Source organism: Cebus imitator, unplaced genomic scaffold (assembly GCF_001604975.1).
Source record: "Cebus imitator isolate Cc_AM_T3 unplaced genomic scaffold, Cebus_imitator-1.0 Scaffold10, whole genome shotgun sequence".
NCBI classification, from domain to species: domain Eukaryota; kingdom Metazoa; phylum Chordata; class Mammalia; order Primates; family Cebidae; genus Cebus; species Cebus imitator.
In genome coordinates this window covers 5,965,724-5,990,439 of record NW_016107325.1, presented here as the reverse complement: position 1 = coordinate 5,990,439, position 24,716 = coordinate 5,965,724, and the positions used below count along the sequence as shown (strand labels likewise).

At 34.3% G+C, this 24,716-nt stretch overlaps 1 protein-coding gene across 6 annotated transcripts in view; it reads right to left on the bottom strand.

Moving 5' to 3' along the window:
- SLC4A10 (solute carrier family 4 member 10) overlaps window positions 1-21,575 on the bottom strand; it is a 364,848-nt gene extending 343,273 nt beyond the window's left edge. For 3 of the 6 annotated variants that reach the window (XM_017547913.2, XM_037745612.1, XM_037745629.1), the window contains exon 1: window positions 21,333-21,477. In XM_017547913.2, coding sequence (XP_017403402.1) covers window positions 21,333-21,380 — 48 coding nt within the window. In that variant the 5' untranslated portion in view covers window positions 21,381-21,477. Of the gene's footprint in view, window positions 1-21,332 lie in introns of all 6 variants that reach the window. The other 3 variants (XM_037745609.1, XM_037745617.1, XM_017547933.2) reach the window with 3 other exon arrangements.
- Window positions 21,576-24,716: the final 3,141 nt, after the last annotated feature.

Below are 24,716 nucleotides of genomic sequence, written 5' to 3'. Positions count from 1 at the left end.
GGCACTCTAAGTTACCACTATGAGTTATAAAAAGACTTTGCTTTTATATATCTCTTGCCTGATTCTGAATCTGACCCTATGGAAACTTGATCAATTTATCTTCTTAGCTGCATTATAAATAGATCATGAAATAATATATACTTTCCCAAAAAATCTATTAGCATTAAAAGCTGGAAACCTTTGGTGCAATAGTTAAATTTTCCCCATAGTTCACTACTAAATTCAGTGAAAATTTAAGCTTCTGTCAAACTTTTTTAAAAATGTGATTTGATTCATAGTCATGTACATTAATAGAGATTTTATATATATTGAAGTATATTATCACCTTTTTAGACTATTTCCTTTCCTCACCCATGGGTAAATGCTTACTAATATTAAAAAGGAGTTTTGTAAATAATACAGATTCTCAAAAGTGAACAAGAATTAAGAGGAAGTTTCCAAACATTCCTCAGCATTCAATAAATGTTCATTGCTCATTATTTTGACTGGCTCTCAAATTTATGTAAAATTACTTTACTTGGTTTTCAATTTGAATGTTCAGCCAACGTTAAATTCTTTGGGAATATTATATTTTTTTAAAATCTTAGCTTCTTGAAAATATAACAAAGTCCAAACAATAAAGTGTGTTTCTAGTGCAGGCTTTATCCAAAATAACCAAAGATAAACACTTGTATCTTTATTCACATAATATAAAACCACTGTAATAGCTTTAGAGAAAGGAATATGCATTTAGAAAGTCACACTAACATGACATAATTACTAATTCACTTGGGAAAAACTGGGGAAATAAATCAGGATGAGGCTAACAAAAATTATATGTTGTCTTTTTTCTACATTTCTCTTTGTTGTAATGTTTTGTCATAATCCATATATATTGTTAAATGTTTTGTCATAATCCATATATATAGGTATAACCCTGACTATATTAGTTATGAACAAATATTATAACAAGAAGTCTTGTATTATAAAAAATATTACTAGTATATTTGGACTTTTTAATAAAATTTACATAGAAGCCCATAGTTTCATGGGAACACATAAAGCCAAGAGTGAAAAACAATTATTAGAAATTCCCAAATTCATTCCAACACAAGGATGTCAATAAATAAAGTAGGATGTTCACACCTGGCCTGACACCTACTTTTTTCTATTTTCTTTTTAAAGACAACTTATGGGTTAATATAGCATAACCATTTTACTTTTAGGAAAAAAATAGTGTCTTCCAATTCTCAATTGCTTCTGCTTATTCAATTATTACTTCTGAAAATCAAGTGGTCTGTAACTCTCATGCTTCATCATTTATTGTATAAAGCATTAGATGGATTAAGATCCAGTCTTCTTGTTTTGCTGTAACCTTATTATCACTTCCAATTATAGTCCAAAAAGTCTCCAAAATGTTTTAATAAATAAATTTTATTTTGTTTCATTTGTATGTTTGTTTTTTATTTGGAAAATAGTGGATAGAAATAAAAATTTTTATGAAAACTTCTGGCTTAAAACAGAAGCTTAGAGCATCTACAAGATATCCCGAGAACAACTGGTAAGATCATAAACACTATTGCAAAGGTTATTAAATGTCTTAGTTTAAATAAGGGATAGTTTGGTTACTATTATGAGCACATCAAAATGTTGGCTGAGCCTGAAACCTCGCTATAAGCCGAAAATTGTATATAATCAAATATTTACAGTTATTCAAATCCATTCATAGTCAATCTAAAAACAGAATTTTCTTAAAATAAATTACAAGACTTCACCATGATGTGAAGCAATTTCAATTCATTAATTTACTAGCTATTTTTTGTCTTTGTTTTTGAGGTAGGGTTGTACTTTGTTGCTGAAGCTGGAGTGCAGTGTCAATCACAGCTCAATGCAACCTCTAACAAGCCATCCTCTCTCTTATAGCTGGGATGACAGCAACGCGCCACTATGTCCAGCTATTTTTTTAACTTTTTGTAGAGATGGGTGCTCGCTGTGTTGTACGGGCTCGTATTAAACTCATGAACTCAAGCGATCTTCCCACCTCAGTCTTTCAAAGTGCTGGGATTACAGGCGTGATTGACTATGCCCAGTCATGTTATTGTTTTTTATGAAACATAATCTTCTATTTTGTCTTTGATATTTCATTTATCTAAATACTTTTAAGATATTTAACTCACTTTCTGTATATACAAATAAGTATCTAATCAGTGTTTTTAAGAAAAAGAAAAAAAAGGATTTGAGGCCAGAAGTAAAGGAGTGTCTTTGCATACCATACATAAACCAGGACATAAAAGAAGGGTAAATAGACAGGCAAACACATTGTGCTGCCATCATAAACATGAATTATATCACCCTCAGTCCTCTTATTTAGAATCACCCCATCCTATTTTGAACTATCTCTCTTATTTTGAATCCTCCTCACCCCTATTTTGAACCCAATAGATTGCTATTGAGTTCAAAAGTAGATGTTCTACTTGAATCAATTAATTTTACCTTGCAACGAATGAAAGTTTTTCTAAAATGACTTCATGATAGAATAGAATGCAAATAATAAAAACATGGACAATTTGAAATGGACAAATAATGGAAAATATTGAAATAAACTGCCTTATGCAGACCATGTCAATCACAAATATAAGAACCAAATGTAGTTACTAGTCCCTCTCCTTGTAGCCTCAACCTGATAAACTTTTAAACTGTATATGAAACAACTATCTCTTTTGTCATATGTAAGAAGTACACCGTTTCTATGTAAAACATTTTTGAACATCAACTTATATTTGGATGTAGTTTTTCATCAAAAGTATATGTGCAATACTATAAGTAAATTACCGCCAGTCAAGTTGAACTAAAAGTAGCCAAAATATTAAGCATTTATTGGCATGCATAATTCAAAATTCAAATTAATTTATTTTTAAACTATTTAAAGGGAATGTATGTTCATTTTGAATTGAGATTAAGTAAAGTAATGCTTTTTCATATGCTAATATCCAAACTGCAGCAATAAAAAGTAAAACCCTTTTGACCTTTGCCTTCCTCAAGCCGGCTGATTTCTATTCATTTAAAAGCACAACAGCACATTCCTCATTGTTAAATTCAGTGGAAATATAAGCTTTATCAAATTTTCAAAGAAACATGATTTAATTCATAAAACAGTCATGTGCATTGATATAAGTTATATATATTGAATTACATATTACCTTGGCCTCAGATTGTTTCCTTTCTACCATTTCTAGTTAGAATACTTAAAAATATTAAAGGAGTTTGATACAGATACACAAAAATAAATGAGAATTCAGATGTGATTTCCATTAGAAGATTTCATAGCTCAAAACCATTAATATTCTAACCTGAACTGGAGAAAAATCTTGAACCAAAGGATTTTTGACTTCTCTACAAAACTCTTAGTGAAAGTTGAATAAACCAGAGGCTGAAACTATTGACTTAAAATAAGAATTTTAATTGAGTCTTATTTATTTGTACTAACCTATTTTTCATGAATCATGGATCATCTACACAAAGATATTATGATCAAAGCAGTGCAGTATATTTCTTATGCCTATCATTAATTTTTCACCTCCCTAAATGAGTTGAATTCCTACTGCATTTCTTAAAAGACAGGAAAGGCACTTCATTACCACTTCCATTCTTACTCAATTAAACATTAACAAAAATGGAGTTAATGCAAATGAGTTAACTAAAATTTCAGATTCATCAATATATGAACCATTCATATTTTAACACTTGCTCTAAATTTCAATTGCATTTTGCCAAACATTCTTATGTCTTTTTTTCTAAATATGCAGATTATTTATTTTATTATTTTATTATATGCAGATTATTATTAAATGTGTATTGACAAACTATTAAAACATAATAATCAAATCATTGTTGTATGGAACAATCTGAGATTCAGTAAATTTGAAGCCTTTCCATTTCCATTCTAGATACTTTTCGATCCAAGGAAAACATCAGAAAAAAAGTATTTTTTAAGAAAAACTGATTCTAATGCCAAAAGTTTCAGTGTAACTACGAAAGTTAGGTTCTAGGATTCAATCTAAAATATTTTGTCTATTTGAAATCAAAAGGCCTACTGAGCTAACTAGATATTTTTACATTGAGATATACCACTATACTAGGAAACTGAAGATATATGTATCCTTTGTGTTCTACACCAGGCCATCCTATCATCTGAAAAGATGGAAAAATGTGTTTAGAGGGATGTGAAAAATCAGGACTACTGAATTATAGTGCTAAGAGAGATAGTGAAGATTAATTATATGAAAAGAGATGGAATAATGCCTTAAAATTATAAAAGGAAAGAAATGGAATTGTAAGTTACTAAAAGTAATTTTGTGAAAGGTTGATTTTTTTTAAAGCAGAATTCAAGACTGAATCAATACCTTCTAAATGAATATTATATAATTATAATTTCCTGAATTATGAGGCAGTTTCATGGATTTTTAATGGACAATGTAGATATTAAGTTCACTATTTCATTATCCTCATAAAGATTTAGCAAAATATTATATTACCTTATATTATACAAATGGTCTTTACTAGAAATTAACTCCCTTTATTAGACTACTATCAAAACAATATCTAGTATCGGGCTAAGAGGACTGATGTTAGAAATTTTTTGTTGTTTAGTCTTCATAACCAATTATAGTGAATATTTTGTTAAAATATAAATAGAAAGTACTATTATATTCACAATACCATAATGAATGTGAAATAACTATTGCTGTATAACTGTTACAAGTGATTACTCATTTTAAAGTAGATTACTCCTAATTTCAGCTCTTAAGAACTAATTGGTTTTTCAAACAACTCAAAGATAAAAAGCATAATTATTAAGTAAGAGCACTAAAAGCAAGGTTCAAATTATCATGCTTTATTTCAGTAACAACATATAGGGAGGTCTAGCGTAAAATTTGTCATATATTTTGATTTTTGGGCAGTTCTCCAACATGGTTTTGATTATACAAAAGCTACTGGATAGTTCAAATAATTAGTATCTTCGTAAGAAATGATATAAATGAAAGTACATAAAAATCATCTTAATAGAATAAATAAAAATAAGAGTCTCTGTTTATTTTATCATATTATAATAAACAGTAAGCCTGCAAAAGGATAACTGGGCATCTTTCAACTTTGTTCTTAAAAATTAAAAAAAAAAAATAGTTTCGTTTTTGAGGAAGCAAAGAAACCACTTCATTCATTATTCAAAGGCTGTAAATTGCCATCACCATAATGGTATATAGTAAGGATCTGTAATGATGAAGCTGGAGACTTATACCATATACTGTACAAGGGGGCCCAGGTACCCAAGCATTTCAGTAATACATTTCAGTAATACCTTGCTACTCATGAAATTTACCTTACTAGTGAACTAAATTAAACAATTTTTCAAATCATTTAATGTTTCTTTTGAGCTGTGATTTTTAAAGAAAAAAGAAAAAACAGGCCAGGGAGGGTGGTGTGTGCCTGTAGTTCCAGCTACTTGGGAGGCTGAGGTAGGAGGATAGCCTGAGATCAGGATTTGGAGGCTGCAGTCCACTATGATGATTATGCCTGTCAACAGTTACTGTACTCTAGCCAGAGCAACACAGCAAGACCCCACCTCAAAATGAAAGAAAACCTACTTTGTAGAGAAATACTGATAGCAAACAAAGTTGTAAATAGAATACAAAAGAAAGTTTAAAAATGTTTATCGAGTTAGTTGACAGAGTTTGTTAAATACTATTGAGGCTTCTAGGGGAAGTGATAACTGGTATACAACCTTTCTGGAAATAATTTTAACAATACTTATAAATAGTCTCAAAAAATAGCCCAGCAGCTCCTTAATGACATGGATCATTCCAGAGTGGAGTCAGGAAAAATACAAGATGACGCTGAAAAACTCTGTAGGGCCAGACTACAAGGAAGTACTCACAAAAGGATGGAAGCATGTTAAAAGAACATGAGAGCCCTCAATTGAGAGAATTCATTGAGAAGGGGTTCTCAATGTCCAAAGATAAAACAATCTGAGCAACAAAATTAATACTGAGTACTGGATTATGGCCCAGAAAATAAAATTAACACCTTTGAGTCCAAACTGAAAGAAATAAATAATTGAATAAATAAATAAATGGCGAAGTAACAGCTCTTTTCTACAGATTTCAATCTCATTTCCTGTTATTGGTATGTTCTAGTTGTCTATTTCTTCATGATTCAGTCTTGGCAGGTTGTATGTGTCAAGGAACGTATCCATTTTTTCTACGTTTTTCAATTTTTTGTTGTATAATTGTTCATAATAGTTGCTAATGATCCTTTGTATTTCTTTGACTATGGGTTGAAATGTCTCCTTTTTTTATCTCTGATTTTATTTATTTGTCTTTTTTTCTTAGTTAGTCAAGCTCAAGATTTGTTAATTTGTTTATCTTTAAAAAAAAAATAAATTTAACCAAGGAGATAAATGAGCTCTAAAAGAAAAACTATAAAACATTTAGGAAAGACATTGAAGAAGACACAAATGGAAAGATACTCCATGATGATGATTTGGAAGAATTAATATTCTTAAAATGCACATACTACTCAAAGCAAAATATAGATTTAATGTAATCCCTATCAAAGTACCAATGACATTATTCACAAAAATAGAAAAAAATATTAAATTTTGTACGGAAGCCCAAAAGACCCTAAATAGCCAAATATATCTGAACAAAAAGAAGAAAACTAGAGATATCACACCACCTGACTTCAAAATACACTGTAAAACAATAGTAACCAAAATATCATGGGACTGGCATAAAAACAGACTCATAAATCAATGAAACAGAATAGAAAACCCAGAAACAAATGCACGTATTTATAGCCAACTGATTTTTGACAAAGGCACCAAGAGCACACATTGGAAAAAGCCTTGTCAGTAAATGTTGTTGGAAAAACTATGTCCACATGCATAAGAACGAAACTAGACCCCTATGTCTCATCATATACAAAATCAACTTAAAATGGATTAAAGACTTAAATGTAAGACCTGAAACCATAAAACTACTAGAAGAAAACACAGAGAGGAAATGCCTCATGATATTTGTCTGGGCAAGGATTTTCTGGATAAGACCTCAAAAGCACAGGCAACAAAAGCAAAAACAGACAAATGGGATTATATCAAGCTAAAAATCTTCTACTCAATAAAGGAAACAATAAACAGAGGAAAGAGACAACTTAATGGGAGAAAATACTTGCAACTATGCATCTGGCAAAAGGCAAATATCCAAGATTTATAAGAAACTCAAACAATTAAATAGCAAAAATTTAAATCACCTAATTTAAAAATGGGCAAAAGATCTGATTTGACATTTATCAAAATAAGACATACAAGTGACTAACTAGCGTAGGAAAAAATGCTCAGCATCACTACAGTCAGGGAAATGCAAATCAAAATAAAAATGAGATATCATCCCAGTTAGAGTGGCTATTATCAAAAGAAAAAAACAAACACTAGCAAGGATGTGGAGATTTTCTCACTATTGGTGAGAATGTAAATTTGCACAGCCATTATCGGCAGTATCCTTAAAAAAATAAAAATGGAACTGTCATATGACCCAACAATCCCAATACTGGCTATATAGCCAAAGGAAATGAAATCCATATGTTGGAAAGATATCTGTACTCTCATATTTACTTCAACACTCTTCACAACATCCAAGACATGAAATCAAACTAAGTGTCCATCAATAAATGAATGGATGTAAAAATGTAGGCTAGATAGGCCAGGGGCAGTGGCTCACACCTGTAATCCCAGCACTTTGGGAGGCCAAGGCTGCTGGATCACCTGAGGTTAGGAGTTCAAGACCAGCGTGGCCAACATGATAAAACTCTGTCTCTACTAAAAATTCAAAAAAATAAAATTACCTGGGCATTGTGGCAAGTGCCTGTAGTCCCAGCTACTGGGGAGGCTGAGGCAGGAGAACCACTTGAATCGGGGAGGCAGAGATTGCAGTGAGTCAAGATCACAATACCACACTTCAGCCTGGGCAACAGAGTGAGACTTTGTCTCAAAAAGGAATAAAATATATTAAAAATATGAAAATAAAAATGTAGGTCTGTTACAGTGACACATGCCTATAATCCCAGTACTTTGGGAGGGCAAGGTAGGAGGACTGCCTGAAGCCAGGAGTTCAAGACCAGACTGGGCAACACAGTGAGATCCAGTCTCTACAAAAAAAATATATTTTTTTAATTAGCCAGGCATGGTGGTGCACACTTGTACTCCTACCTACTCAGGAGGTTTAGATGAGGGGACCACTTGAACCCAGCTCCTTGAGGCTGCAGTGAACTATGATTACACCACCACACTCCAGCCTGGGTAAAAGAGCAAGCCCCTGTCTCTTAAAAAAATAAAAAGGCCAGGTGCAGTGGCTCATGCCTGTAATCTTAGCACTTTGGGAGGCCAACGCAGGTGAAATACCTGAGGTCAGGAGTTCGAGACCAGCCTGGGCAGCATCGTGAAAACCTGTCTCTACTCAAAATACAAAAAATTAGCCAGGTGTGGTGGTATGTGCCTGTAATCCCAGCTACTCAGGAGCCTAAGGCAGGAGAATCACTTGAACCCAGGAGGTGGAGGTTGCAGTGAGCTGAGACCACATCAGTATACTCCAACGTGGGCAACAAGAATGAAACTCCATCTCAAAAATAGTCATAATAAGTAATAAAAATTTAAATTTAAAAAGTAGTATACACACAATAGAGTACTATTCAGCCACAAAAATAAAGAATGAAATCCTGTCATTTACAACAACATAGATAAACCCACAGAAAATTATGTTAAGTGAAATAAGTCAAGCACAAAAGGACAAATACTGCATGATCTCACTTATACAAGGGGTCTTCAAAAAATTCACAGAAAATGTGTACGATAAAGAAATTTGCATGGATTTCAAAAAAAAATTGCATGAAAATAAACTCATACTAACTTGTTATAACATGTCTGATGAGTATATAGAGGCACCTAGAAAGACAAGACATGAGTTTGATAGTATTCCATGGTGTATATGTGTCACGTTTTCTTTATCCATTCTATCACTGATGGGCATCTGGGTTGGTTCCAGGTCTTTGCTATTGTGAATAGTGCTGCAATAAACACATGCAGATATGTGTCTTTGTAGAAGAATGATTGAAAAGAGCCCATATAGGAATAACATAAATTCTGCTAAAATTGAACCAAGAAAAAACATCAAATTTATGGTGAAGCCTGAGTGGAAAAATGGTGAAAATCACTAATGCTTTATGGAGACAATGCCCAGAATAAATCAGCAGTTAACAAATGGGTAACTCCTTTTTAAGAAGGGAAGAAACAGTGTTGAAGCCCACAGGGGAAGACCATCCATATCAATTTTCAAGTAAAAAATAATCTTGTTTGTGTCCTAATTGGAGAGGACCAATAATTAATAGCACAAGCGATAGCCAAGACCATAGCCATACCAGTACTTCATCTTACACAATTCTGACTGAAAAATTAAAAGTTTAGCAAACTTTCAACTAGAACAGTGCCAAAACCTTTGAACCCAAATTATCTGCAGACAAGAGCAGAACTTTCCATTAAAATTTTAAACAAGTGAAATCAAAATCCTGAAGCATTTCTTTGATCAATTGCAAAAAAAGATGAAACATGGCTTTACCAATATGATCCTGAAAACAAAGCACAATCAAAGCAATGACTACCAAGAGAAGGATATGGTCCAGTCAAAGCAAAATCAGACAGATTCATAACAAAGGTCATGGCGTAAGTTTTTTGAGATGCTAGTCATTTTGCTTGTGGACTTTCTGAAGGGGTAAGGAATGACATCTGCTTAGTATGAGACTGTTTTGAGCAAGTTAGCCAAAGCTTTAGCAGAAAATTACCCAGAAAATCTTCACCAGAGGGTCCTTCTCTACCATAACAATGTTTCTACACATTCCTCTCATCAAACAAGGGCAATTTTGAGAGAATTTCAATGAGAAATTATTAGGCATCCACCTTAACGTCCTGATATGGCTCATTCTAATTTCTTTTTTGTGTGAATCTTTAAAAAAATCCATAAAGGGCACCCATTTTTCTTCAGTTAATAATATAAAAGAAAGACCACATTGACATGGTTAAATTCCCAAGGCTCTCAGTTCTTTAGTGACGAATTAAATGGCTGGTATCATCACTTATAAAAGTGTCTTGAACTTGATAGAGTTTCTGTTGAGAAATAAAGCTTATTTTTTTATTTTTATCTTTTAATTACATTTCTCTACAAAGCTTTTGAAGTTCCCTTATATGTGGATCTTAAAAAGTTGTTTCCATAGAAGTAGAGAATAGAATAGTGGTTACTAGAGGCTGGGGAAGGTAGGGAGAAGGGGATGATGGGGAAAGGTTGGTCAATGGGCACAAAGTAACAGTACATAGGTGGAATAAGTTCTGGTATTCTATTGTACATTTAATATTATTATATATTTCAAAATAGCTAAAATCAAGAATTTTGAATGTTCTCACAACAAAGAAATAAGTGTTTGAGGTGACGGATATGTTAATTACTCTTATTTGATTATTATACAATGTATACTTGTGTCAAAACATCATACCATACATATTATAGAATATGTACAATTATTATGTGTCTATTAAAAAACAAAAGTTTAAAAAAATCATGAGGCAGACACCTCCATAAGTGCTAGAGAAAATATTTACCAATAAGTGCTAAAATTAGTGTGCAAAAGTTTGAGAAAAAATAGGATATTTACATAGTCTCAAAGTATCTCCCCAAATATATTATTACAAAGGAAAATTTTTTTTAACTTTTCAATGGGAAAAAACATAAGATACCTCCATCAACAAAGTTAATGTCACCAGAAATAAGATTGTATATCCTGATATAATGAATGGAAAATGGAACATCACTTCTATAGTATTATTGATGAACAATGCATAACCTCAATCTCTATGAAAACCTCAAACATAAACTGAGTAATAATCTCCAAAAAATTGACCTGTACACTTCAAGAGTGACAAGGTTATGAATTAAAAAGACTCAGTAACTGTCACAAATTGGAGATTAAAGAAATGTGATATCTAAACACAATATGGTACTCTGAATTGTATCCTAGAACAGAAAATGGACAATAGTGAAAACACTGGTGATATGTGAATATGGTAGTTAATATAATTGTATCAATGTTAACTTTCTAGTTTGGGTCATTAATAATATAATTATGTAAGGTGTTAACAGGGTAAGGTGGATGAAAGGCATATGGAATTTCTGTACTGTTTTTGCAAATATTCTGTGAGTAAAAAAGTGTCTCAAAATAAAAGGCTAAAACATGACAAAATTCGTTTTATATTTATTTTTGATGCCTTCAAAGCTATCCTAAAATCAAGTATTAATTTTATAATTAAAAAATGTATTATAATTATCAATGTATATTATTGGCATATTTCTATATTACTGTCAAATATTGAGTAAGCGTTATTGAATAAACAATTGAATGAATTGTGCAGATCAGGTGTAATGACTTTCAATCCAAAGAAAAACCATTAAGCCAAGAATAAGAATAACAGCTATTATTATTGAGTCATTAGTCTAAATGATATAATACCTATTTTTTCATTGCTTCTCACAAACCTGTTAGATATATTGTTATCATTCCTATTTTATAGATAAGCAAAGTAAGACTGAACACCTGGATAACTTGTCAAAGTTGACACACCTCCCAATTTAAACTTTTAGAATTTTCCAACGTCCAAACTCTTAACAACTAATGTCTGCTAGTGTTGCCACTTAATCTGTTACCCATAATATATTTAACAAAGAGTTCCACGCACTTGGCTCTGTAAGAGCAGCACAAAAATTATCTAAAATAAACTGCTTTCAAGAATCTAGCCACTGATTGAAGCAACAAATTATATGTATTTGCATTTAAGTAAAATAACTTACATACAGATGCTTCTCATCTTACAATGGAGTTATGCCCTGATAAACACATTGTAAATGGAAAATATCATAAGTTGAAAGTGCATCTTCCAGGCCGGGCACGGTGGCTCAAGCCTGTAATCCCAGCACTTTGGGAGGCCGAGGCGGGTGGATTACGAGGTCAATAGACCGAGACCGTCCTGGTCAACATGGTGAAACCCCGACTCTACTAAAAATACAAAAAATTAGCTGGGCATGGTGGCGCATACCTGTAATCCCAGCTACTCAGGAGGCTGAGGCAGGAGAATTGCCTGAACCCAGGAGGCGGAGGTTGCGGTGAGCCGAGATCACGCCATTGCACTCCAGCCGGGGTAACAAGAGTGAAACTCCGTCTCAAAAAAAAAAAAAAAAAAAGAAAGTGCATCTTCCACAAATGGCATTTTTCCATCTACAATAGGTTTATCCAGCGGTAACACCATGCAAAGTTGAGAAGTATACTGAATGTCCATAGATTTTGCACCATAGTAAAGTTGAAAAATCATGAACAAGCCATCATAAATTGAAATAATCAGGATATATATATGTATATATACCACAATATCGCAAAGTAATAGGTAATATGCTAAATAAGTAAAATGAACATTAAGCACTTACTTTTCTAACCAATTATTATTTATTTCTAAAAAGTTTGTTTTACGGCAAAACTTGGTAATCCAGCATTCTTACAGTTAAAATAACTTATAAATATATGATGATTTTTCTATTTTGTTCATATTTAAGGCAAAAATTCTCAAGCTTTAATGTACATAAGAATCACCTAGAGACTTTTTTTAATGATGGCTTCCTTGGTACTACCCTTTAATATTCTCGGTCTTAGGCTTGAATAAGGCCTGGAACTTGAATTTTTAACTAGCCCTCCTGATGATTCCGATGCAGGTGGTCCTCAGTAGTAAGGTTTTCAATAATCCAATTGTTTAGGAGAAAAAACACAAATTTTTATATTTACGTAAGTGTTCTGTCAATTATACATCACATGTTTTTAAAAGATATTTATATCATAAAATCATAGTACAAAGTACATGATCATGTACTAAAATAACAAATTATATTATACCTAAGAGTGTGTTTTGTTGCTCTCCCCGTATTGGGTTTATTGTGTGTGTGTGTGGTGGTTTTTGTTTTTGTTTTTTTCATTTTTAAACCGCATTCATATATCTGAGAAAATCAGAAGCATTTGGAGAGGCTTATTCCCAGAAAACCTTAAATGCCAACAGAAATTCACCACTTTATGAAAAAAGCAGTACGGATCTAACAATAATGAAATGTGCTTCCTAAGCAGAGCTATGTTTTGATCCCATCTGGTAGTTGTTATATACCTACTTTTTATGTCACTTGCTTTCTGAAATTTGACTAGGTCAACATCTTTGATATCAAAGCCTCATTAGTCAAAAGGGGGGAAAAAGACACTAGAAAGAAATAACCTTCTCTAAATAATTTTGGTTTTCCAGAATTAGCAAGAACAAGCGGAGTTACAAATAAATGTTGGAGGCACTCCAGCAACCTAACACATTCAATATGCGATGGGAAAATTCTGCCTTAAAAACTTGCTTATTAGACCTTTAGAACATAATTTTCATGATGAATGAGCAAGTCTTGCTGATGCTGGTACAGGCTCTTTGTCATTAATTCAAAGCTATACCAAGAGCCTTTGGCTATAATATATCCTCACTCTAACCAACTGAGTTTGTGGATTAATCTCCATTTCATCTTCTGAGAGCTTAATCTCCATTTTCATCCTCTCTCTGAAAGCACCTCTCGAGTTCTGAGCTACTTAGAATTCAACATGAGTTTGGTATTTAAGCTCAATGTAGGAGCCACTATATAAATGGCACTTCTGCAATTTCTGTGTTATTCTTGCTATATTGCATAGAAATTTTCACTAAGACAAAACTACAAAACATTGCCATAAGAAATTAAATATCTAAATACAATGCGACTCAAGTAAAATAGTTCCCTCTTTCTCTTGGGTACTTAGAATGTACCATATATTCTCTTAACTCAGCTTTGAAGATATATTCCAAGACCTCTAGGTCTGAAAATAACCTGAAACCCTGCCCAATCTCAGCATTATCTTGACAAAGATAATCAAATTTCTGATAAAGAATTTCTTGGGGGGAGGAAGTTACTTTTATTTTTGTGAATACTTTATTTGCCCTCTTCTTAATTTATGTAAATGTAGCTGATACAAGCATTTTTTGGATCCTCAGCCTTCTCCTTGTTCAAGATAATGTTAAACAATAACTTACTTTTAAATAATTTTTTGAAATAAAATTTACATAACATAAAATTTGCCATTTTACAGTGTGCAATTCATTGGTTTTTAGTATATTCATAGTGTTGCTGTGTAACCGTCACCACTACGTAATTCCAGGACATTTCCATTATCACAAAAAAAAACTCTGTGCCTATTAGCAGTCACTCCTAACTCTCCCCTACGTCCCAGGCCCCGGCAACCACTAATCTACTTTATGTCTCTAAGGATTTGCCTATTTTAGACATTTCATATAAATGGAATCACAAAATATGTGGCCAAAAAGACCTGACATTTTATAGCACCTTGTATCAGAGTACTTTCATATTTTATTGGAGGGGAAGATGTGAAAGCTCATTTTATAATGGGATTCTTTTTTACTGTTTAATTGGCCTTAAACGAGCAAGTTACTTATTAACTAGTTAAAATATTTTCAAATCCTAGCTTAGCACTTTTTAGCTATGTGAACTTGGATAATTTTACAACTCTCTGGACCTCAGTTTCTCATCTGCAAGGCTGGAAAATGTTGGCAACTTTTCAGGATTATCATGAGGAATACAGATGTACCTATCATGAGCCAGAGCCATATTATTACTTTACAAACATTGTCTAACTTCCATTTTAGTTTGGAACTCAGCTGTTGATGATATGCTAGTAATAGAGCCTATATAATAGTGGAAGGAATGATAAATGAATAATCAAGAGATTTGGACTCTAGGCTGAGTTCTGCCATTAACTAGCTTGATAAGTAGTATGCCCTTAAATGTATCTCCTTATGTCTTTGATGTCCAGTTCCATCATCTGTAAATTAAGGAGCCAGTCTAAAACCTAGACTCCAGTTGATCTCTACAGTCTACTAGTCAAAATATATATATAAATCTATTTTAAATAATGGTGTCAGTAATTAATAACCTTCCAAAACAATCTATGTCAGAAAATAGAAAAGAAGAATACTCCCTAACTCACTATGTGAGGTCATCACCCTAATACCAAAACCAAACAAAGGTATTGTAAGAAAAAAAACAAACACAAATCAGTATCTCTCATAAACATGAATGCAAAAACTCTCTACAAAATATTACCAAATCAAGTCCAACAATGTATAAAACACTGACAACACCAAACACCAGTGAGCATGTGGAGCAAGAGGAACCTCATTTGTTGCTGGTGGGAATACTATGTAGTACAGCCACTACTGAAGACAGCTTGGCAATTTTAAAAAATACTAAATACTCTTACAATACAATCCAGTAATCACACTCCTTAGTATTTACCCAAAGAAATTGAAAACATGTCCACACAAAGATCTACACATAGATGTTTATACCAGATTTATTCATAATTGCCAAACTTGGAGGCAACCCAGATATCTTTCAGTTGATATATGACTAAATAAACTGTGATACATCAAGACAATGGAATATAGTTCAGTGATAAACAGAAATGAGATATCAAATCATGAAAATACATGGAGGAAACTTAAATGCCTATTACCAAATGAAAGAAGCCAATCTGAAAAGGTTATGTACTGTATGATTCCAACTATATAATACTCTTAAAAAGGCAAAACTATGAGAAAGTAAAATAATCAGTGATTTCCAGGGGCTAGTGGAAAGGGAGGAATGAATAGGCAGAGCACGGAGGATCTTTAGGGCAGTGAAATGACTCTGTATGCTACAGAATCATTAAAATAAAAAATAAATTATTATTATTTATAATAACCTGTGGATACAGGTTATTATAAATGTGTCCAAAACTATAGGATGTCCAACACCAAGTCCTAATGCAAGCTGCAGACTTTGGGTGATAATAGCTCATCAATTGCAACAAATGTACCACTCTGGTGAGAGTACTTATTAATAGAGGAGGCTTTGCATGTGCAGGGGCAGGGGATATATGGGAAATCTCTGTATCTTCTGCTTAATGTTGCTGTGAACCTATATCGTTCTAAAAAATAAGACCTATTAAAATATATATATGTGTGTGTATGTGTGTGTGTATATATATATATATATATATATACATATAAAATTCCATAAAAGATGCAACACACACAAATTATTCCCTTTTTCTTTAAAAAAAAAATATATATATACCCCAAGGAGTATCTGAGACAACAGTTTGTGGTACAAGAATATATTAAAACTTCAATTTAATTTTATTTTACCTAAAAATAAAACACAAAACTTAACTAATATTTACTACATAAATTGACAATGGTGTCTTCACAGGAAGTCAAATGATCACTGTCATGCATCCTATGTGATATGAGAAAGGAAGAGTTGAAGTCTCTCTCACAGAAGGGCTTAGAGTGGCATTCAAATTTCTCCATTTCTTGCAGCTCATCGTAATGCACTGCCATCTATGTATGCCCAGTTTAGACTTCTGAGGCAGCCATCACTCAAGGTTAGAAAGAAATGATATATTGGAAGTATGACTGTATTCTGACCATGCTCTCTAACTTTATTTGAGTTCCAGAACTTGGTCCAGATATTTTCTAACTCTTCATCATAAACTAGCCCACTTCCTAATGTGATCTCAATATTTTTATCATAAACATAATACTAATAAGTAAGTGAACGTAATACCCATAGCTTACAGTTTCTACCACTCATTCTCAACATAAGCATCATATATATGTATTTTATTTCTACAGTCACTCACCATGCTAGAGTAACAATTCAAGTCATGAAAGTAGAAATAGAAATTAATTTCTTTTTTTTTTTTTTTTTTTTTGAGATGGAGTTTCGCTCTTGTTACCCCGGCTGGAGTGCAATGGCGTGATCTCGGCTCACCGCAACCTGCGCCTCCTGGGTTCAGGCAATTCTCCTGCCTCAGCCTCCTGAGTAGCTGGGATTACAGGCACGCACCACCATGCCCAGCTAATTTCTTTTTGTAGTTTTAGTAGAGACGGGGTTTCACCGTGTTGACCAGGATGGCCTCGATCTCTTGACCTCGTGATCCGCCCGCCTCGGCCTCCCAAAGTGCTGGGATTACAGGCTTGAGCCACCGCGCCCGGCCAGAAATTAATTTCTTATACTGCATTTTGCTTCCTACAGACTACAAGGTATAGTGATTATGTTTCCTTTAAACTCAGATTATAATTTCAATTGAAATTAAATAGAAAAAGCAGTATTTCCTAGCCAATCCATGTGCTCTTTTTGTTACTCTGACATTTTAGTCCTATTTTTTCCCTGATTTAATAATACTAAAGATTTTTTTGTAACCTTTTTCCACAAATAAAACAATTCAACAAACTGAGCCATTTGAAATATGGAATTAGCATTTTCTAAAAGTACTAAATCTAATCATCTATCCTATATTATCAAATTACTTTTTAAAAGTGAACTTTACTATAGTTTCATACAGTAGGGAAATTTTATGAGTAAGCTCAGAATCTTAGAATGGATCCAAAGAGGACTCACTGTAGATCACCCAAGATTAAATGTCATGAGATATAAATATTTGTTATATATTCTCCTGGAAGGTTCTTCCATGGCCTGATAATTTTTAAATGGCTAGGTTATTCCTAAAAGCAAATTCGACATTGAATATCAAAGAAAATGTGAAATCATAATGCAATCCTAAATATTGGGCTTCATACTTTTAAAAGGTTAATTCCATCTTACTAAAATATCACCATTATTACTGTTACATATATTCTCCATATACATCCATCTCAAAAAGATTATAATGATGATTAAGTATTTGAGGAGAAAGCAGCAGTCTCTTAAAAAGTTAAATCAAGTCCTATTTGTAGTCTAGCTAGAGTGTGAGGTTTCACATATATAGAGTGTTTGCCTGCCTTATTTATTGCTGTATCTCAAGCACCAAGAATGTGTTTGGCCAACAGTAGGCACTTAAGAGAATGCATCTTTATGACACACTTTTTCTATATTTTCAGACATAACAGCCAGTAGCTAGAAAACCAAACTGTACACTGAGCCAACAAGAGTGAATGCCCTAACCCTTAGAGTGATTAGAGTGTACGAAATGCAATGATGGCTTGTCCAGCAAAAGGAAATTATCATTGAAGCTTCCTAAGAAGGACTGGGAAAAAAGAGAAATATATCTAGGCCTCCTCCGCCCATATCCTTCAAATGTACTTTATATATACTATACTAAATGGAGGTAAACCCTGGGAGGCTTACTGAGAATCTGTTCCTCCATTTCACTTGAGTCAGGATTAATATATTCACTCATTTGACATACTTACCCATTCTTATTATTTTTCTTTCTCCCTCATTTCTCTATCTATCTACCTCTGACTACTTCTGTCCCATATCTACTTTTGGCTTTTAATGCCTGTCCAATTGGCTCTCCAAGAATATTGCAAAGTTTTTATAATTATAACTAAAAAACTCCATCTCCCATCTCCACTATGAAGACTCTTTCCAGTGCTCCATTTTCTACTGTTCCTTCTTGATAGACAGGACTGACAAGCCACTTTTCATAAAAACTGAAACCTTTATATTATCTCAGTATCTATATTGAGATGAATATAGCAATGATATATTCATTTTATAGCAGCAGTAACAATGACAATAGCAAATAAGTTTTATTGAACACTTACTCAATGCCAGGAACTTTATATAAGTCATTTAACTTACCCCAAAACTCAGGAGATATATAGTAAAATTACCTTTTCATTTTTCAGTTGAAGAAACTATAACTTATAACCTTCCCAATATCATATAACAAATAAATAGCAGTGTTGGGCCTTGACTGCCTTCTAAATATTATACCATTTTGCCTCTCACATAATCATCTGCAAAGTCATTTGATTAATTTTCTAAAACACAGCCCAAGTATGAAAACTTCAGTCCAGGAACTGATCATGTTAAGCCTGGTTAGGAATGTAATGTAAAAAATATTGAATTTTTAAAAAAATTTCTGAACTAGTTTTAGATGACCTATATTTCAGTCCTGGTTTCATCACTGGGTGATCTTAGACATGTTATTCAAACTCCCTGTGCCTCAATTTCTCACCTTGAAAATTAAAATGATCAAATCTGCATTAACATGTTTGTTTTGAAAACTAAACAAAGAAAAGATCATAAAAGCAACTGGGGGAATTGCTATACAAGTATAAAACTGAACCAGTAATTCAGCATCCTCTCTAGCCCCTCAGGCTTGTTTTTCTTATTAACGATCTGCTAATATGATTCTCTCTTACCATTAAACTGTCACTATTTTCTACTGGCCATTAAGCTCACGACATGCAAACTTTTGACTCTGGCCTTCAAAAATTTCCATCAGATGTATTGTAGACCTACTTTTCTGGAAAGACTTGTATTTTCTCTGCTCTTTGAAGCTATAAATTAGTTGTCCATCTAGCCCAGTAATGTCATCCTCTTTTAAATTCCTCTAGTTAATCCACATTTGGTCCTAAGCCCTTTAACTGTTCCCCACAAGTGACGATCCATAAGCCACATCAAACTGGCTTCAGCCTTCTTTTCTAGGACAGGTTCCAACACCCCACCCCCACTGCCAGCCAAAAAAAAAAGGGTGGGGGGGGTTCCCTATATCTAACCTTCTCCAAATCCCCATACCACGATTCCTGTGCATAGTTCCTTTCTCGCATCCAGAGAACAAGAGTTCCCTGGTATAGTTAACATTATTCTGAGTACTAACAGAATCCTAATTTATGTATTTGTTCAAGTTTGGGAAGATGGGCAAATCTTTTACACTTACTTTTTTATTACTCCACTTTGATACCACAAGGAAACATCTGTATTTTTAGGCAGGCAGGGTAATTGACATACTTCCTTCTCCAGTTCCCTTTCTCCCAGTCCCCTACCCCCACACTGCCCCTGCCCTCTATTGAGGCTCTATTCTTGGTGGTAACTCCTTCCATTCTTCCCATCACTCTGCTCCCTCCCTGCCCAAACCTGGCGTCCTTAGGAGAACTGGGCATGCTCAGTCGCCAAAGCTGATTCCGGGGATGCAAACTGGAATCTTTTTGCAGCATTTGAGCCCGGCAGGAGAGGTAAGGCCCTGAAAATACAGTGGCCCAGAATTTGCCCACTCCTCCTACGGAAGCATTTTGTTGAAAGCCTAGGAATGGACTCGGAAATGGACAGCTCACCGCCAGTCCCTTCCGTGCAGGTGGGTCACCAACCTTAGTAACAGGGAGCTGAGAAACAGCCCGCTGTCTGGTTTGGTGCCGGGAGGGGATTTCTGCTGAAATAGCACTGATAGATGGCTGGAAGCTACGACTGTCATCTCTGTTGCATCAAGAAAATACTGTGTTCTTTTTTTTTTTTTTCCTTTTTCGTTAAACACAGCAACAGCAGCCGCTCCAGACTGAAAAAGATGTTGTCTGAAGATCTCCAAAGTCTGCGAGCCAGACAGAGAGATTGTGGAAAGGATAGGCAAATCAATCACTTATACAAAAATTAAATTTAGGGAAACAGCTTAAGAACCCAGAGATAAACAGATGGGCTATTACCAAATGACAGTTCAGAAACCTTTCTGATATTCAAATCTGACTTGTGTGCCTGTCCCCCAAAAATGCATACCTTCTTTGTACAAAAACCATGACATATTTCCCTTCGAGAGAGACTAACACACACACACACACACACACACACACACACACACACACACACACACACACACACACGATCCTTCTGTTCTTTCGCCGGGTTTCTGTGGAGACTAAATCTCTAGAGCTGCAACAGCAGCAGATTCCCTCACCTCACTGCCTGGCGATGAGGCAGGGGGAGGAAATTCAACAGGGATTAAACATGATAAAAGGGGGCTTCGTTGTAAGGGTTTAAACCACCACACAACCTGAGAAATAGAGAGATAAGCGGTGACAGGCAGGCAGAGAGACACGTAACTGCCCCTGCTGCTAATAACCTAGCCATTTCTTCATACAGCAGCAAACATGAGACATTTCATCACCGTAGTGCATCCATATTGAGAAAGGGGGGGGGGGGATCGTGTGCTTTGCTTTATGCATTTCAGTCTCTCAAGATGGGAGGAGACCCCTGTCCATATGTCGTGGGAGCTATCCACCACCCCAAAAGTACACTCGCTGCACCTAGCTAGCAGACCACTTGCCTAACAGGTTTTGCAGCAAACGCGGTTAATTTATGTGATAGCAGGTTGTCTCTTACCGTAGGCAGCAGCGGCTCCATTTGGGCTCCCTGGTCTTTAATCTCCATGTTTTGTAACGCCTCTGGAATAAGCACTTTGCTCTGCAGTGTCTTCAGTGTCTTACACTGAGCCCGGCACTCGCTCTGCTTAGTATTCGGATCAGGTAGCTCTGAAGCAGGAGGCAATTGCACACTCCAACTCACCAGAGTCACATGGCTCCTACTCACTCGGGCTGCTGGCCAGGTTTTGCACTGAATGCCTTGGATCCCTGGGCCGGTAAGGGAGATCCCCCAAGCCCTGTATCACTGCCCACACCTGGCTACCACTATAAAACACAGCATACAATGCTACAAGTCTAATGGGCATTAAGAATCTCACCTAAGATGCGCACTTCTCATATAGACTAATCCAAGTTGGCCTCCAACCAAATCAGTCTGATTTTGACACTTTGAGGCAACTTGCTTCATTCCCAGAACCCCACAGGAGACATAATTCAAGCAAGATGATGAAAATAAGGTTTACTAGGTGTCCCACTCCGAGTACCTGGGGACTTTTAAAAGAGATAAGATGACTTTAATATTAGCATGTCTTAGTGAGACTGAACTATTCACCACCAACGATAACAAAATCAAGCATTTAAGTCATAGTTGACTCAATAAGGATTGGACAGATATTTTCAGTATTTTAAGTGAAAAACTTGGGTAAATCACACTATTAAAAATAAAGTATATGTTTTTCTATGATTTCCCAACAAAAATGACAGAGAAATAAAATATTTTGATAGTAGGAATGATCAAGATACTAAAGCACTTTGAAAAGACAATGAAACCCAAGCACATACCCCTTTGCCTAAAAGTCTCAACAAAACCGGGCTAGGGGATTATTTAAATAATCCATGGAAGAAAACACAAGCTCTTTTGTAGGAAGTAGTTGGTGAATATCATCGAGTAACTACACATATTTCCTAAAACTTACTGTAGATTTAGAGTATTTTAAGTAATGAAGCCCATATATCAGTGAACTCCAGACTAAGTGTACAGAGGTTACAAATGAAGAGCAGTAAAGAACTTTCAAGGATTAAAAGATGACTAAAAATTATTAACATAGTTTATCTTAAATAAGAAAATTTTCACCAGATTCTAAAACCTTTCATCAGCAGGAGTGAATATTAAATTATTTTAAGCAATACATCAAAATTTTCCATGATGCTCATTGCAGTTAGAATTATGGATAACTTTTATTTTCCTTCTATTGAGAATTGTATTGACAATTATTTACAACAACCTTCTATTATTTTTATCAAAAAAATTATTTTTAAAACCCTAATGATTAGTATATTTAAGTGGCTACTTTGTGCATAGTATACTGAGTTGATACCAAGGATTTAAATAACAAGATATCTAACTAGGAATTTACTGTTATGGGGCTCAATTTGGTCTACCACAGACTGATGAATAAAAGCTACCTTCTCATTCAAATGACCAGAATCAACAATCACAAACAATTTATTAGAATAAAAATAATAACTCCACTTTAGAAAGATTATTTCTATCCCATTAAGCCTATTTTATCCTGTTTTTATTCCTTCAAAATTAATTTAAATATAACTAAGAAAAAGTCTGGCCCTTAATATCAAAAGCCGAAATGAAAGTAAAATTACTTTTTATCAGTATTTTCTTAAAATGCATATTATTAAACTACAAAGGTACTTTGCTGGAACAACCATTGCTTGAGTGCTTACTATATGCCAGGGCTACTTTTTCTGACAATATAGTAGGACTCAGCCAGGGTTGCAATAGCAGACAATCTATTTCTAAAGATCAAGAAAGCCTATGTATCTAAAGTTCTCTGATCCAAGATGTCAAATACTAGCCAAGCAAAACAAAGTGGAGAAAGAGAAAACGATCCTCATTTAATCCGCTACCTATCTAATAGAATATATTAGAATTAAGGTCCATGACCTGAGAGAATGCATCCACATACTAAATAAGTCCCAATGAGAAGATATGGATAAAACCAATAACTCCTAGGAAGAAAACCATCATTAGGTAGTAGAATTTTTGCTAGCAAAATCACATAATTTTACAGCTCAACTTCTCCATTGATTTTCATACTCAAAAAGTGAAGAGACATGGATGGGAACAGGAAATACGAATTGCATGAACAACTTTTTCTCAACTACAGTATCTAGCTTGGAGGTACTGACATGTCCTTGGTGGGAGTGAGAAGAAGTAGGTGAGGATATACTTTTTGAAAAATACTCACAGGTAAATTTTATATTTCTTTCACTCTGGAGCTTTTTCCACTACAGTAAAATTTCCTTGGATCTGAGATGATTAAAAACAGGTTCCTGTTTAGCCTGCTCCTATTTAGAAATCCAATGAGATTCTATTAGTACAATTTGACAGCAATGATTTCAATCGTCACATTAAAGTATTGCAAGACTGAATTTGTCCAACGAAGTAAATGTTCCAGACATCCTACTGGAATAAGACAATAGTCTGATTTTCACTCAATCAGTACTACTATGTGTGAGGTACTACGCTACTTCCTGTCATACACAGCAATATTAAAGTGGAATTTTCCTCTCCGAAAAATGAAATAAAAGTAGGAATCGGCCACAAGCCAACCATACAGACAGAGGAAAACCAGAAAGCACTAAACAGAAGAGCCACCTTCCTGTCCAGCTACCCATGTTGTGGCCAGTAGGAAAGGAATACAGCCACCATGGTGTGCTTCCTTCCTTGATCTCTTCTGTATCTTGGGACTCTTGCTGACCTCAATTTTTACTAATCCCTTAAGTATGCAAGTCAGCATGGATTCAATGTACTTTCAGTTCCTACCTCCTTTTGCTATTTTAAGCCCCGGGTGTTAAGATATGCACATTAATATGTTTATCTTAGAGGAAAGACCATCTAGTATTGATTGTATTGGAAGAAAACACTGGATTCTAAAGGTATTGCCAGCACTGGTGTTTCAAGCAAACACTTTCAGTTCTAGTGGTATTGAGTTTCCGGCTTAGATCTCAAAGTTCTTTGCTTTGGCCCTTTTTAACATAAAATAACTGAATTTCAGGTTGCAATGAGTTCAGAAATATGATCTGAACAGTAATACTATATTAGTGGTAATATTACTAAAGAATATTTCAAAAAATTACTATTTTTCACATATGAAAATGCATCACAGCACTATTTATGTCATTTATTTGTGTTTCATTTCTTTGTACCTCTTATCCTTTGAGACCTGTATAAATGTTCTCAACAACTTAAAGCATATTGTGAAGATTTGCCAAATACAGTTGACCCTTGCCAAATACAATTGACTAAAGTTTGTTTTAAAACTATTAGTGATGTAGGAGTTAGATGGACCAAGCCTCTGAGCAGTTGAAAATGTGTATAACCTTT